This window comes from Mercenaria mercenaria, chromosome 10 (assembly GCF_021730395.1).
Source record: "Mercenaria mercenaria strain notata chromosome 10, MADL_Memer_1, whole genome shotgun sequence".
In the NCBI taxonomy this organism is placed as follows: domain Eukaryota; kingdom Metazoa; phylum Mollusca; class Bivalvia; order Venerida; family Veneridae; genus Mercenaria; species Mercenaria mercenaria.
Genome location: NC_069370.1, coordinates 74,222,698 through 74,236,294, shown reverse-complemented (window position 1 = coordinate 74,236,294; position 13,597 = coordinate 74,222,698). Strand labels below are relative to the sequence as shown.

Sequence of the window (13,597 nt, the reverse complement as noted above, 5' to 3'; positions counted from 1 at the left end):
AAGTAAAATTCTTTCAACTACACAATATTCAATATTCACTAGTGAACATTTACATATGTAGGTAAACTTAAGAGCTTAAGAAGCAATAAAATTGATGTTTCCACTTTTTAACTTGAAAACTGGCAACTTCGGAAAAAATGCAAACAATTAATGAATTTTAATTTGTCCAGGATTTCTTATATAATGCTAAATCATCAAGTATTGCCTAAATTTTGTGTACACACTGCTAAGAATATAGAACTGCCACCACATATTACAGTAATGCTATGATAATTGATGAATGTCAGAAAAGGGTGCACAGGGGACATCACTTTTGGCTTTGTGAATGTTTAACAGTCCTTAATATGTGAAGTTGAACGCTGCTTTTGTATCCACTGTAACTCCTTTTCAAGGAAAATAAAGTAAAAACCCATTTTATTTAAAGAATAAAAGAAATCTGACACTTAAAAACTGAAAAGGTGCACAGGGGACATTTTTGGGTATATAGACATTCATCAAGATTCTGAGAAAATTGATTTATTAAACAAAAAAATCATACTGTGTCTTCACAGCTGAAAGGATAAAGATCTTAGAAAAACATTAGGACTTAAGAAAAGTCAATGGGTTATGAAATTGTAGTGTTCAACATTTAAATTAAGTATTTTTTCACTATTTATTTTTGAAGGGGGTTCCACAACAAGATGTGAAATATTGGTAAGAATAAGATGTAGTTAATGAAAAAAAGTATTTTGCTTTAAATGTGCAGAGTTTAAGTTACATAAAAAATTCAAAGCTGTAACAATAAAGCTTGGTTTGAAAAAGTAAAACACAGTTGAAAACTATCCTTCATGTAAAATGTCACACTTTTTTGGGTGCACAGGAGACAAAATTAGCTATATAATTTAATATAACTTTAAAACTGCTTGAGCGATTCAGCTGAAATTGCACATATTTATTGACTACACTGATTTGGATATAATTTGCCCAAAAACACATTCTAAAACTGAACTGAATTAAAGTAAGATGAGAGAGAAGAAAAAGCTTCTTTTATTTTGAAAACCACCCATAAGATGTATTTTACCTTAAGTAAATAAAACCAGCTCAGACTGTTTGCCTTTATGAAAGCTAGGTCATGGTTGAAAATTGGTCATTTTGGATCAAAAATTAGGTCACTTGATAAGATTACAGTAAAACCTTTTTCCAGTTGCATACCTGTTTGTATGGAACACTGTAGTTCCAATCTGTGACAGTAGTTACCTCCCCTACCGTCTGTCCAAAGAGTAACAAGCAATGGCTGTTTATTTACAGACATGATTGCTAGCACAATTATGATTTAATGGCAAAAAGAAAAATATCTCTTAATAGCAAATTGTAACTCTTGTGGTTGGTTTTGTGTAATAAGCAATATGTCATGTCATGAGCACTTTGCATTTAATACGACATTTTGACATAAGGTGGTCAATCTAGGGCCATCATGATTGTATTATTATTTGTCTTATATAATTATGAACTTTTACCTTATATTTATAGGTAATCCAAAAAGAGGGAGATTTACAACAAAGGAGAGTCTGTATTCAGCAGTTCCTGAGCCTGTTTTCTTCCTCCAGTATCAAGATAAAACATTTGCTGATGCTGGCAGTCTGGACATTGATTCTGTTCTTGAAGACTTCGAGAAATCACAGCACAATAAGAAGGTGACAAAAGAACAACTCAAGAAAATTTTAGAGAAAAACAAAGATCAAATGGGCAAACCTCTAGAAAAAGGAATCCCAAAGGGGGCAATAGTGCCAGCTCCTAAAGTAACTGAGCAAAGTTGTGACACTTTTGTTGTAGAAGATATGTTAAACCCAATACCAGTGTCTTCTGTCGCTTCTTCAGGAATATTTGGAATGCCAATGATTTCCACAGATCCAGCTGCCAATAACTCTTACAGTTATATGGGCAATGGACATGCCACCACCAGTATAGAAATGTCAAATCAGTTTGACTCGCAGATGATAACAACATACTCAGTAAATGCCAAAATGTCTACAGAAAGTCCGGGAATGGTAGTGTGCAATAATCAAGTAAATAATCAAGGCGCTGTTGCAGTTGAACACTTGAGTATTTCAGATTTTTACAATCATCCAAATGTTCATAATGGCAAATTAGTAGCAGGGGTGTTTCCTGATAATCAGTGCAGTAATACGGAACAAGTGCAGCTGTCAGACTTAGACTCGGGCTCTTTTAGTAGTATGTTTGAAAATTATGATCCTCAGGCAATGTTGAACCAGATTCCTGCATCAGAAATGACCATGAATCTTTCTGAAGGTTCAGGGACAAAACTGCATCAGATGGACAGCAAGTCTATGAATAATGATGCAGAATTACAAGGTCAAAGTGCATCTGAGGATGTTGCAACAAATATAGAAAGGTGAGTAAAATTTGTTCTAAGAATCCCTCTATCTCAGTTACTTTTGCTTGGAGATATATGATTGGCTTATACCTTTTGCTTGCAGAAGAATACAGATGTATTTACCCCTTTCTTGAATTAAGTAAACAAAATTGCAGACTTGTGATTCCTTCTGACTTATAGTTTATTTTTCAGACACAAGAACATCTATACTTGAGCTAGAAGAACATTGCAAACTTTACTTAACATAACTCAGTGTTCTGTGAATATAATATTTTCGATCAATTTTAAAAATCAAATGAAATGCTTTAATAAGTGATCTGGTCCATCAGTATTAAATTCTAGTAATGAAATCTGTTTAAAAAAACATAGGAGTTTGGCATATCGCAAACAACCACAATCTCCGCCAGTCGGTGCAGCAGATCCACTCCTGCATTCCATACCAACTTACTAGTACATAATCATACCACACTCTATGTAAGAAAAATTCTTGGTAAACTATATTCATAGTGACATTATGAATATTGTGTATCAGGAATTTTGTTTTGAAGCTGAAACAAATTTTTAACTGGGCAGTGATCTAGTTGTTAAAGTGTAGACTGCTGAACCCAAGCTTTGTGGGTTTGAGCCCCACTTGGGTCACGACCACCCTTTCTCAAATGACATCAGTACTGGATTTTCTCAGAAGCGGACTTGAGAGTGCTTCAAATAAGCTTGACGCTTCAACACAATCGGGCTTAAAAAATTTACACTTAATTTGAACATGTGAGGACCCAATAGGAGGGACAGTGTGCTTGCAGTGTGCCAGACACCTGTGTTAAAAACCTATTATTCTTGTTGATTGACTGAAGTTTCACACCTCAGAAACAGTTTAAAATGTTAAAAAACATTTTTGATATGTACATAACAATATACATGTACAAATTTCTACTTGCAGAAATTCCAACATGCAAGAAATGCAGTCAGACTTTCCATCGTCCAGATTGGCAGGTGGCCATAGTGATTGTGATAGTAATGCACTTAAAGTAAGTAATAGTTTTAACAGGTAAGATTTGTTTTCACCTCATTTATGGAATTAAAGCGGCATGCCTCCAGATCGTTTGACAACAAAAAAAAATATTTTTTTAAAGATATCTTGAAATAAATGCCATATTTTTTAAGAAGGCTTTAAAACTTAATTACTGACAAACTTTATGTTAGAGAAACACATGAGAATTTGCTGTTTTTACTACTTTTTACGATGAAAATCGAAAAGCATTTGTCACGCTTTTACTCCAGGTAAACTGTCTCGATTATAAATATCTATATTTTGAAGTCATTATTTAATTTCAGCTATAGCGCTATTGGTTACGATGACGGGAAAATGTCTTTATTGCCGCGGCGGTCCGGGGTTCGATTCCCGACATCGTCGTCTTTCTTTCTTGATTTGGAATTTTTGAAATATTTTAGAAATAAAAAAATTCATATTCTAATGTTCATAATATGACCAAACTTAAGTTTGAAAGAAAGATTATTTTTCAGCCAAATCTGGAGGTCAGTGCCTTTAAAGTGAATGAACTTTTTAACAGGACAACGTCCCAAATAAAATGACATATGATTTGAAATTTACATATCGTTATGAAAAAACAGTGTTTCAGGTTCCGTTTTTACCTGACTTATGAATATATGATAAGGCGTAAAAAAAAATGCTTGTTTCCGGTGTCATGCTAAAAAAAAATAGGGTAGGTAGGTCGGTAAATTTTTTGTGGGGGGAGGATTTTTTTTTAGTGGGGCTTTTCGGAAATTATTTTTGTGTAGAAGAATGAATGCAAATAAGGCAGATATGCGGCTTATGCCTTTAGAGCATTAGTAAGTTGATTTCTAACATCTCTGACTATGTTTAAAGCATTAAAAGTGTAGTTTTGCAATTTTTTATTAAAAAGTGGTGAAAAAAATTCGCCAAGGCCATTAAAACATTTAGGGTTAGGCCAAAAATTTAGGTAGGTCGAGATACCGGAAACAAACATTTTTTTTATGCCTAATAAATGATATCAATTGGTTATATGTCCCCTTTATTGAAAAATGATGCAAATGTATACTAGTACTGATAGCTGTCATCTAACAAATCACATCACATAATTATGTAAGTCCCCAGTCCATAGTTTGTGTTTTTTGTCAGTGTGTAGTTTAACTCTAAATTTGAAGAACAGAGTTATGAAATTTTTTCTGTGCAACCAGAAATTTTTGGGGGGCACTTAGAGTTGCCCTTGTCTGTCCATTTGTCTGTCGAAATTTGTGTTGTCCATATCTCAAAAATTATTTAACCCAGAGTCATCAAACCTCACAGGATTATTATTTAGCATGGGAAGTTGTGCACCAGGGGCTTTGATTTGGCCCTTGACCTAGTCAAAAATATGCATAAAAAGGGCATAAGTTTGTGTTGCATGTATCTCAAAAAGTATTTGACCTAGGATTATGAAGGAACATTACGGAAATGAGCTGCGCCATGAGAAAACCAACATAGTGGCTTTGCGACCAGCATGGATCCAGACCAGCCTGCGCATCCACGCTGTCTGGTCAGGATCCATGCTGTTCACTAACAGTTTCTCTGATCCCAGTAGGCTTTGAAAGCGAACAGCATGGATCCTGACAAGACTACCCGGATGCGCAGGCTGGTCTGGATCCATGCTGGTCGCAAAGCCACTATGTTGGTTTTCTCATGGCATGGCCCAAATATTTTTCAGCATGTGAAGTTGTGCACGTGGGGTTTTGTTAGACTTAGTCAAAAATATACATAAAAAGGCATAAAAGTTTGTATTGCACATATCTCAAAAAGTATTTGACCTAGGGTTTTGAAAATCCATAGGAATATTATTCAGCAAGTGAAATTGTGCACATGAGATTTTGTTCTGGGTTTCTGTCAGCACATTAGGGGAATGTTGTAAAGAATGTGAAGTTGCACATCTGGTGTTCTGTTTGGGATCTTACTCAACCAGTTCAGAGTTATGGTCCTTGACTTAATGAAAATTACACCGATAGTGCTTAAAGTTTGGGTGCATATATCTTAAAAAATATTTCACCTAGAGTTATGGCCCTTGACTAAGTCAAAATAATAAATCTTTATGTCCGATGTATCTCAAAATGTACTTGACCTAGTCATAAAAGATTAGAGGATTGTTATATAGTATGTGAAGTTGTGCACGTGTTCTCTTCGGGATTTCACTCAGCTAGGCCAGAGTTATGGTCCTTCACTTTATGAAAAATGCACATTAGGTGCTTAAAAGTTTGTGTTGCATATATATATATACCTTAATAAGTTTGACATTGTCATTAAACCATGTTCAGTAACAGGAGTAGTGGGAGGGGGGCACCTGTGTCATAGAGACCATATTTAGTTCTGATTTCATGTAATAAAAAACTTGCTAAATCATTGCCATTCAGTAAGTGTATTCTATTAGTTAAGGTCAACATCTCATTGGTTACTGCTAGATTTTGATTGAAGTTTCTTTCTTCATATAATTGACAGATGGAAATGAATGGCTTTGAAGAAGAGGAGAGCTCATCCTTTAGCAGTTATACAGATATGTCAGAAAACCCAGATGATTTTGTTGCAAAAGGTTTCTCCCTTACATTGTTACCAAGTGTTGAAAATAACTCATCTGCCCTTCATTCAAGTATTGATACTGTTTCCATGGCAGCAAGTGTTGCTTGTAAAACCATTGATACACCTGATTCTATATCATCAGACGTTACCAGCAAGAATAGCACTTTGGTTTCTAGTATAACAACACTTCAGACTAACCCCAATGTCTTCCTGAAATCTATGCCAACTGGAGAGGAGTTGATGCAAGGTATGCAGGTTGCCATGGCAACAGACACACAAAGTTCACCATACTCTACAAAAGAACAATCTCTTGGGCCTGTCCAAATATCTGATGCATTTCAGAATGGTGTAGATATATCAGAGAAGGTTTCAGGCTCTGTTAGATTGCCAGATGCTATTATATCACAAGTGAAAGATATTGCCATAGCAAAGGACAGTCAAGAGCAGCCAAATACACAAGTTGAAACTAATTTCATTGATGAAGCAGCTGATAATACAACCAGATCTGTTGATAAAGATGAAGAGGACAGTAAGGTATGTGATGTAAATCTCATGAAGCTCAGAAAACAGTGATTTGTTTTATCATTTGCATGACTATATGGAGAACTATTCTACTCACTCTTGCCTGAGCATTAGGTCCATATCCAGAGTCATGGTTGAAAGTTCTGATGCATTTTGAATTTATGTTTGTTATCATTCAATGGATTAACTTCTTGTTTACACTATTCATCACTGAAATCATATGACACAAGAGTCACAATGCTTGCTCCAGTATTTCATGAATTTAGTTGGGTGTTGTCCATCCAGTTGATCATCCATCCATCCAAAATTGAAAAAGCTTGTAATTAAAAAATTATTTTAACTAGAATCGGGAAACCTCACATGATTATTGATAAGCACATGGTCTTACCTTGCAGGTAGTGTTATTCCCCTTGACCCAATAAAAGCAGTTTTCCCCTTGATTTGGAAAAACAAAAATTGAAAATGCTTATAATGAAAAAACTTTTTTTAGCTAGATTCACCAGACCTCACATGATAATCACCAGACCTCACACAGTACATGGGCTTTGGTAAATTTGGTAAAAAATTGAAAATGCTTCTTATTCAAAAAGTATTAGCTAAAATCACCAAACCTCATATGATTGTTACTTAGCACATTGGCTTTGCTCACCGATAGTGTTATCCCCCTTGACCCAGTAAAAGCAGAGTTTTTCCCCTTGATTTGGTAGAAACAAAATGAAAATGCTTACAATTCAGAAAGTATTTTAGCTAGAGTTATCAAACCTCACACAATTATTAATTACCACATGGTTTGCTCACATTTTAGTATTATCCCAATTGACTCAGGAAAGGAACTTTTTACACATGAGGCTGAGTGGTTAATGTTACTGTCACATGAGGCTGAGTGGTTCATGTTGCTGACACATGAGGCTGAGTGGTTAATGTTACTGTCACATGAGGCTGAGTGGTTAATGTTGCTGACACATGAGGCTGAGTGGTTAATGTTGCTGACACATGAGGCTGAGTGGTTAATGTTGCTGACACATGAGGCTGAGTGGTTAATGTTGCTGACACATGAGGCTGAGTGGTTAATGTTACTGACTTCAAATCACTTGCCCCTCACTGATGTGTTTTCAAGCCTCACTCAGGGTGTTAAATTTAACCCAGGTGCCTGTCCATGATATAATAGTGTGCTGACTTCTTCCTTCACCGTAAAACCTGGAAAGCCACCAAATGACCTATAATTGTGTCGGTGTGACGTTAAATCCAACATACCACAAGTACACATTACAACCTGATCACAAGTATGCATAACAACATGATCACAAGCACACATAACAACCTGATCCAAAGTTTGCATTATAACATGATCACAAGTACACATTATAACACGATGGCATGTACACATAACAACATGGTCACAGGTACACATATCAACATGATGAAACGTACACATTACAACATTATCGCAAGTACACATTACAACATGATCACAAATACACATAACAATATAACCATAAATATTCATTACAGCATGATCACAAGTTGAAAGAAAATATTTATAAATTCCCTGCATCTTTATTCTGGCTTGATTGAAATATTAATCTCTTGAAACAGGTAGAGGAGGCATATGTTGGACTGACGTCAGAACAACATGATAAAAGTGTTAGTGAAGAGACATTTAGCACACCGAATGGCAGTAGTGGTGGAAATAATACCAAGAAAGCCAGTGGAAAGAGTAAAACAAAACAGAATCAAGAGAAAACAGCAAAGGTATAAAGTGGTAACATTTCTGTTTAATGTAAGCAGTTTGCATGTTTCATTACCTCTCATGAACAGACTCTGTCATACACCAGGTCTTATGATATTTTGCTTACTTGCGTTCTGCGCTTGCGGCTTCTGAAGGATTGTCTTATAGATTTTGCTATACTGTATAACGGGTCATATTCACAGTGCCAAATGTTTGTGTTTTTTTTTTGAAGAGTTTTGAATTCACAGTGTCTTAATTTTGCAGCATCCACTTCGACCGTGAATTATAAACCTTGGTTGTAAACAACAGAAAGGGAGGTCACTCTTCCTAGACATGCAAATAACAATAAACACGTGAATAAGTTTGTCGTTTTTCGTCTCAATAGAGACGCATATAGCGTATAATAATAATTCAACACTTGTGCTGAATTTTGTTCTGTAATGCATTGAAATAAAATCTCATCGCTGTTTTACTAATATTTAATCACATATCGAAACACATGGAAAGGAGCTTCTTACGACATACTCATACAAACCCCCATGTTTATATTTAATTGAGCAATTACAATGAAAATGAATAGTAATAAACTTATCTCACTGTGTCTGCTAAGCTTTTTATTTGACTGATTTATAATCATGTATCAATACACATGCCAAGTTGTACTCCTACAATTTCCGTGTTTTTGATGAACATGTTTGTGCTGATAACTTATTTATTTTGGTTGCTCAGCGCAGTTTGTGTGTTTTTAACACTGATATTGAAAGACCTTAATGCTGGGATAAAAACATGTTTTCTTTTTTTTCTGTAACTGCTATAATCATAGACAATACTATGAATAGAAAGTAACTGTTGTTTGTAAAATACAGTACGGTGATTGTATTAATCGAAGTATAATAGCGTAAGATGCAATTATCAAAAACCGATTTGTAAAGTATAACCGCTATATAACATTACGATGTTTTTCACAGCTTTCTTTCTCACATGTGCATAATTTCTATATTTATAGAATCGAAACAAGCACCGATAAAGGGAGTATTTGGTGAATAACATTATTTTATTAAATATATTATATTTGTGTTTCTGTTTTTGTGCTCCATCTATCATACTGATTTTCTTTTCAATAAAATCAACGGTTCATCATCTGTGAGAATTTTTTGTGTTTACCAGGGGAAGTAATAATGTAAGAATGAGAAAAGTTTGTAATTGAGTGGTCTCCCTTGGTGAAATGTGTATATTCGCAGTAACAAAAAATCGCTATGTTTAAATTTCACGCTATCAGTGTTGACCGCGAATATAGCGAAAATTAAACCTCTGTAAATATAACCAGCTATACATATAAAAGAGTATTAAGTAATGCAACAAGTTCTGGGCGAACTTTTGTTCATAAGAACACTTGAGCAGTCTGTAAATCTTGCTGAAATATATCTGCTGTATTAGTCATACAGTGAATAATATATATAATACACCAGGGAACCATTAATTTCTGTTTGGGACTAATTTTTGTGGTAGAGTCAATCCACAACGTTAAATCTAAATTAACAAGTAAAATTTCCACCAATTTTATGTTCCAAATACATGTATAAAATCCACAGATTCATACTCCACAAAATAGCCATTTCAGTCAAAACTATGAAATTTCATACCAGAAAAGTTAAATGATTTCACAGCAGCAGGATTTCAGATTTACTTTATACTATACCCTTAAATTATCAACTGTGATATTGATATAAGATTTTAGACATATGTAGAAAATGCTGTCAAATTTTGTCATGGAACAAGTGATGTAAATTTGGAAGCATGTCCTTTAAGGTTAAAAGATACGATATCTGTTGTCGTTCATTTCATAGTATGTGTTTAAAAGACAAACAACTGCTGTGATGTGTAGTGTTTTCAAAATAAGGATATATGAGGCACATAAGTTAGTAACTTTAACTTACAATTTTTTAGGTATCACCGCTGAAGATAAAAAAGTCGAGACTTCCTGGCACCACTAAAGTTAAAGAAAAAACAAAAGGGAATGTGGAAAAATTAAAGCAGAGAAAAGGAAGAAAGGTGAAATCTAAGGAAGATGGAAATAAACAGGAAAGTGGTAGTACTCCTTCTGAAGAAAGCACAATTAAAGGTATTTACAGTTGTCTTTGTTCATTGATTAAAACAAAATTTAGTGAAAAGTATCAGGATTACATTTAACAAGAAGTAAAAAAAAACAGCATGATATATATCATACCGGCTGTTTTCTAGTGAATTTACATGTCACTCTAACTGCGACTCATCAATTGCTATAATGCTTACTAATTAATGTCTGAATAAATCATCTCCCATCAAGATTTCGCTCTATGTTCTTATGAAAGTTTTACATCTTTTGTAGATCTTTACACTAAAGAAGATCTCACTTGGTTCACACGAGTCTTTGCTCTATGTTCTTAGGGAGTTTCAGATCTTTTATAGATCTTTGTACTAAAGAAGATCTCACTTGGTTCATGCGAGTCTTTGCCCTATGTTTTTTTAGAGAGTTTCAGATCTTTTATAGATCTTTGTACTAAAGAAGATCTCACTTGGTTCACACGAGTCTTTGCTCTATGTTCTTAGAGAGTTTTTTACACCTACTTTTAGAGTTTCGGATCTTTGCTAGATCTTTGTACTAAAGAAGATCTCACTTGGTTCACACGAGTCTTTGCTCTATGTTCTTAAAGAGTTTCAGATCTTTTATAGATCTTAGTACTAAAGAAGATCTCACTTGGTTCACACGAGTCTTTGCTCTATGTTTTTTAGAGAGTTACAGATCTTTTATAGATCTTTGTACTAAAGAAGATTCCACTTGCTTCATACGAGTCTTTGCTCTATGTTCTTAGAGAGTTTCAGATCTTTTATAGATCTTTTACTAAAGAAGATCTCACTTGGTTCACACGAGTCTTTGCTCTATGTTCTTAGAGAGTTTCAGATCTTTTATAGATCTTTGTACTAAAAAGAAGATCTCACTTGGTTCACACAAGTCTTTGCTCTATGTTTTTTAGAGAGTTTCAGATCTTTTATAGATCTTTGTATTAAAGAAGATCTCACTTGGTTCACACAAGTCTTTGCTTGATGTTCTTAGAGAGTTTCAGATCTGTTTTCTTTTATAGGTTAGATCTTTGCACTAAACAGAACTAAATTTTTCCAGATACTGTAAACTTTATGATGAAAAAATGTTTTAGTATTTTAAACTAATTCAGAGAAATGTTTTAATCAATACTGTATTATGAGCAGAAACAAAATTCATGGGCTTGTATAAACCTGTAACTTTATTTCAGACATTGCAAGGAATGTGTCAGTAGAGAGTGCACAGAAGCAGACAGACTCTGAGAAACCTGAACAATCATTGTTGAACAGGAAGAAAAGTTCTGGCAACAAACAAAAGGAAAACAACACAGTTAAACAAAAAGTTGATAAATCAGCCCTCGAAATGAAAGAGAAGCAGGTTTTTAAATGTACAGAATGTGATTATCAAGGTTTCCGAAAGAAGAGACTGTCTGAACATATGGGACGTGTCCATGGACTCTTGTCAAATGGATCAATGCCTGAGAATCCTATGTTCTCGTGTGATGAATGCGATAAAACATTTGTGTTTGAGAAAGATCTGTCTCGCCATAAGAAGATAGTACACCATGGACAAATATTTGTTTGTTTGGTGTGTAACAAGAATTATAAATCAAAGTATGTGTATGATCGTCATACGGCTACCCACGCTGAAGGGTATGTTCAGCCAAAGTTCAAATGCGAGATTTGTGAGCAGGAGTTTACTACTAAGTTTTCACTCAGTTCCCATATTAAGTCTAAACACCTTGGTGTGAAAAAGACGTACAGTTGCCCTACCTGTGGGAAAACTTTCAGCCAGATACGCTCATATAGACAACATGCAAATGTTCATGCAGGAATCCGTCCATACACCTGTGAGATCTGTGGTAAATCCTTCACATACGATAAATCACTGAAAGAACACCGTTATATGCATGACACTGTGCGCAGGTTTCAGTGTACAGTTTGTCAGAAGGCATTTCGGCAGCAAACATGTTTACTGATACATATGAAAACACATAAGGAGAAAAAGGATCATATATGCAGTGTTTGTGGCCGTGAGTTTACACAGAAACAGTCTTTGCTACGACATGAACGCATACATACAGGTAATGGCTAATATAATCTAGTACTGTATTCTTCCTCATTGCAAACTGCTTACAAAGTATGTTTCCCTGTGTTTTACATTAAACGGTTTCTTTCAAAAAAACAATTTGCTTTACAGAATTATTTAAACACTTTCTAAATACCAACAGTGAAACACTGCTTGCTCTTGTGTAGGCATCTGGAACACGAGGGCAGGCTTGAGCAATTTATATGGGTTTCTGACAGATTATAAGAATCTTCCACTAGTTGGTGCGGATGGAAATATCTGGCTCCAGAGTAACTGTTTAAGCAGTAAAGAGGCTCTGCTGTGTTACTGGCAAACAGTTACGTAAGAGTCCGGTATTATTATCCGCACCTTCAACTAGTGAAAACAAATGCTTTTCTTTTAAGCACTTTTTTATTATAGTAGCATATGTATTTATGCAGTAGCGTATGAATTGACATATATTCATACATAACTTTCAGCACATGAGTCATCTTACACCATTTTGCCAGCATGCGGAAAATCTTGTCTGGTAAAATTTGTTATATTTTATATGTTTGGATTGCTCAAAACCCAGATAACTAAAGCATTTTGGTTGTTGCAGTGTGACTCAGAATGATCTGTGTTTTACTGTATAATTCTACATGACAGGTAGTAATGACTGAACTTTCTGTACAGAAGGTTTTCCATCATACTACAGACATCTTCTCAAGTTATCTCCCTTCTATTGGCATTTGTGTTAAAATGGGGTGTCCTTAGATTAATGTTCACATGGTCAAAATTTTAAAAAGTACTAGGTTAGATTCAGTAAATTTTCTCAGTACTTTTTTATGAAAAAATAAATGTAGTCTGTTAAATTCAATAAGAGAGATGTAATGTGAAATAGAATGAAATTAGCTTTACTCTGTATAATACTCATGAAATACCACCAAGTCCATAAATAAATATTGGGAAATTATTCCATTTCATGGGTATAAAATTCAGTGTTTTTGCTTCAAACGACTATTTCATTGGAATGTAAATTTGTGACTTATCACAGATTGGATTGGAACAACCATGAAATCCATGAAAATTGGTCCCCCACAAATTTAAATGATTTCACAGTATTGATTTATGATTTTGATGATAAACAGACATTGCATTCTGTTTTTAAAAAAGCTGTTACAAAATCTTGTTAACGTGACACCAAAAGAAAATGCATAGTGAAGTCAAGTTATGGTCAGCAGCTGCATTATATCCATATTCTAT

The 13,597-nt window shown here is 34.6% G+C and overlaps 1 protein-coding gene across 1 annotated transcript in view; it reads left to right on the top strand.

Annotated features, from left to right (window-relative positions):
* The window catches only part of LOC123561278 (uncharacterized), a 28,621-nt gene that overhangs the window by 9,704 nt on the left and 5,320 nt on the right, over positions 1 to 13,597 (top strand). The window contains exons 2-7 of the mRNA XM_045353529.2: positions 1,510 to 2,392; positions 3,309 to 3,396; positions 5,877 to 6,488; positions 8,073 to 8,228; positions 10,153 to 10,327; positions 11,496 to 12,368. Of these exons, the coding sequence (XP_045209464.2) occupies positions 1,510 to 2,392; positions 3,309 to 3,396; positions 5,877 to 6,488; positions 8,073 to 8,228; positions 10,153 to 10,327; positions 11,496 to 12,368 (2,787 nt within the window). The remainder of the gene's footprint in view (positions 1 to 1,509; positions 2,393 to 3,308; positions 3,397 to 5,876; positions 6,489 to 8,072; positions 8,229 to 10,152; positions 10,328 to 11,495; positions 12,369 to 13,597) is intronic.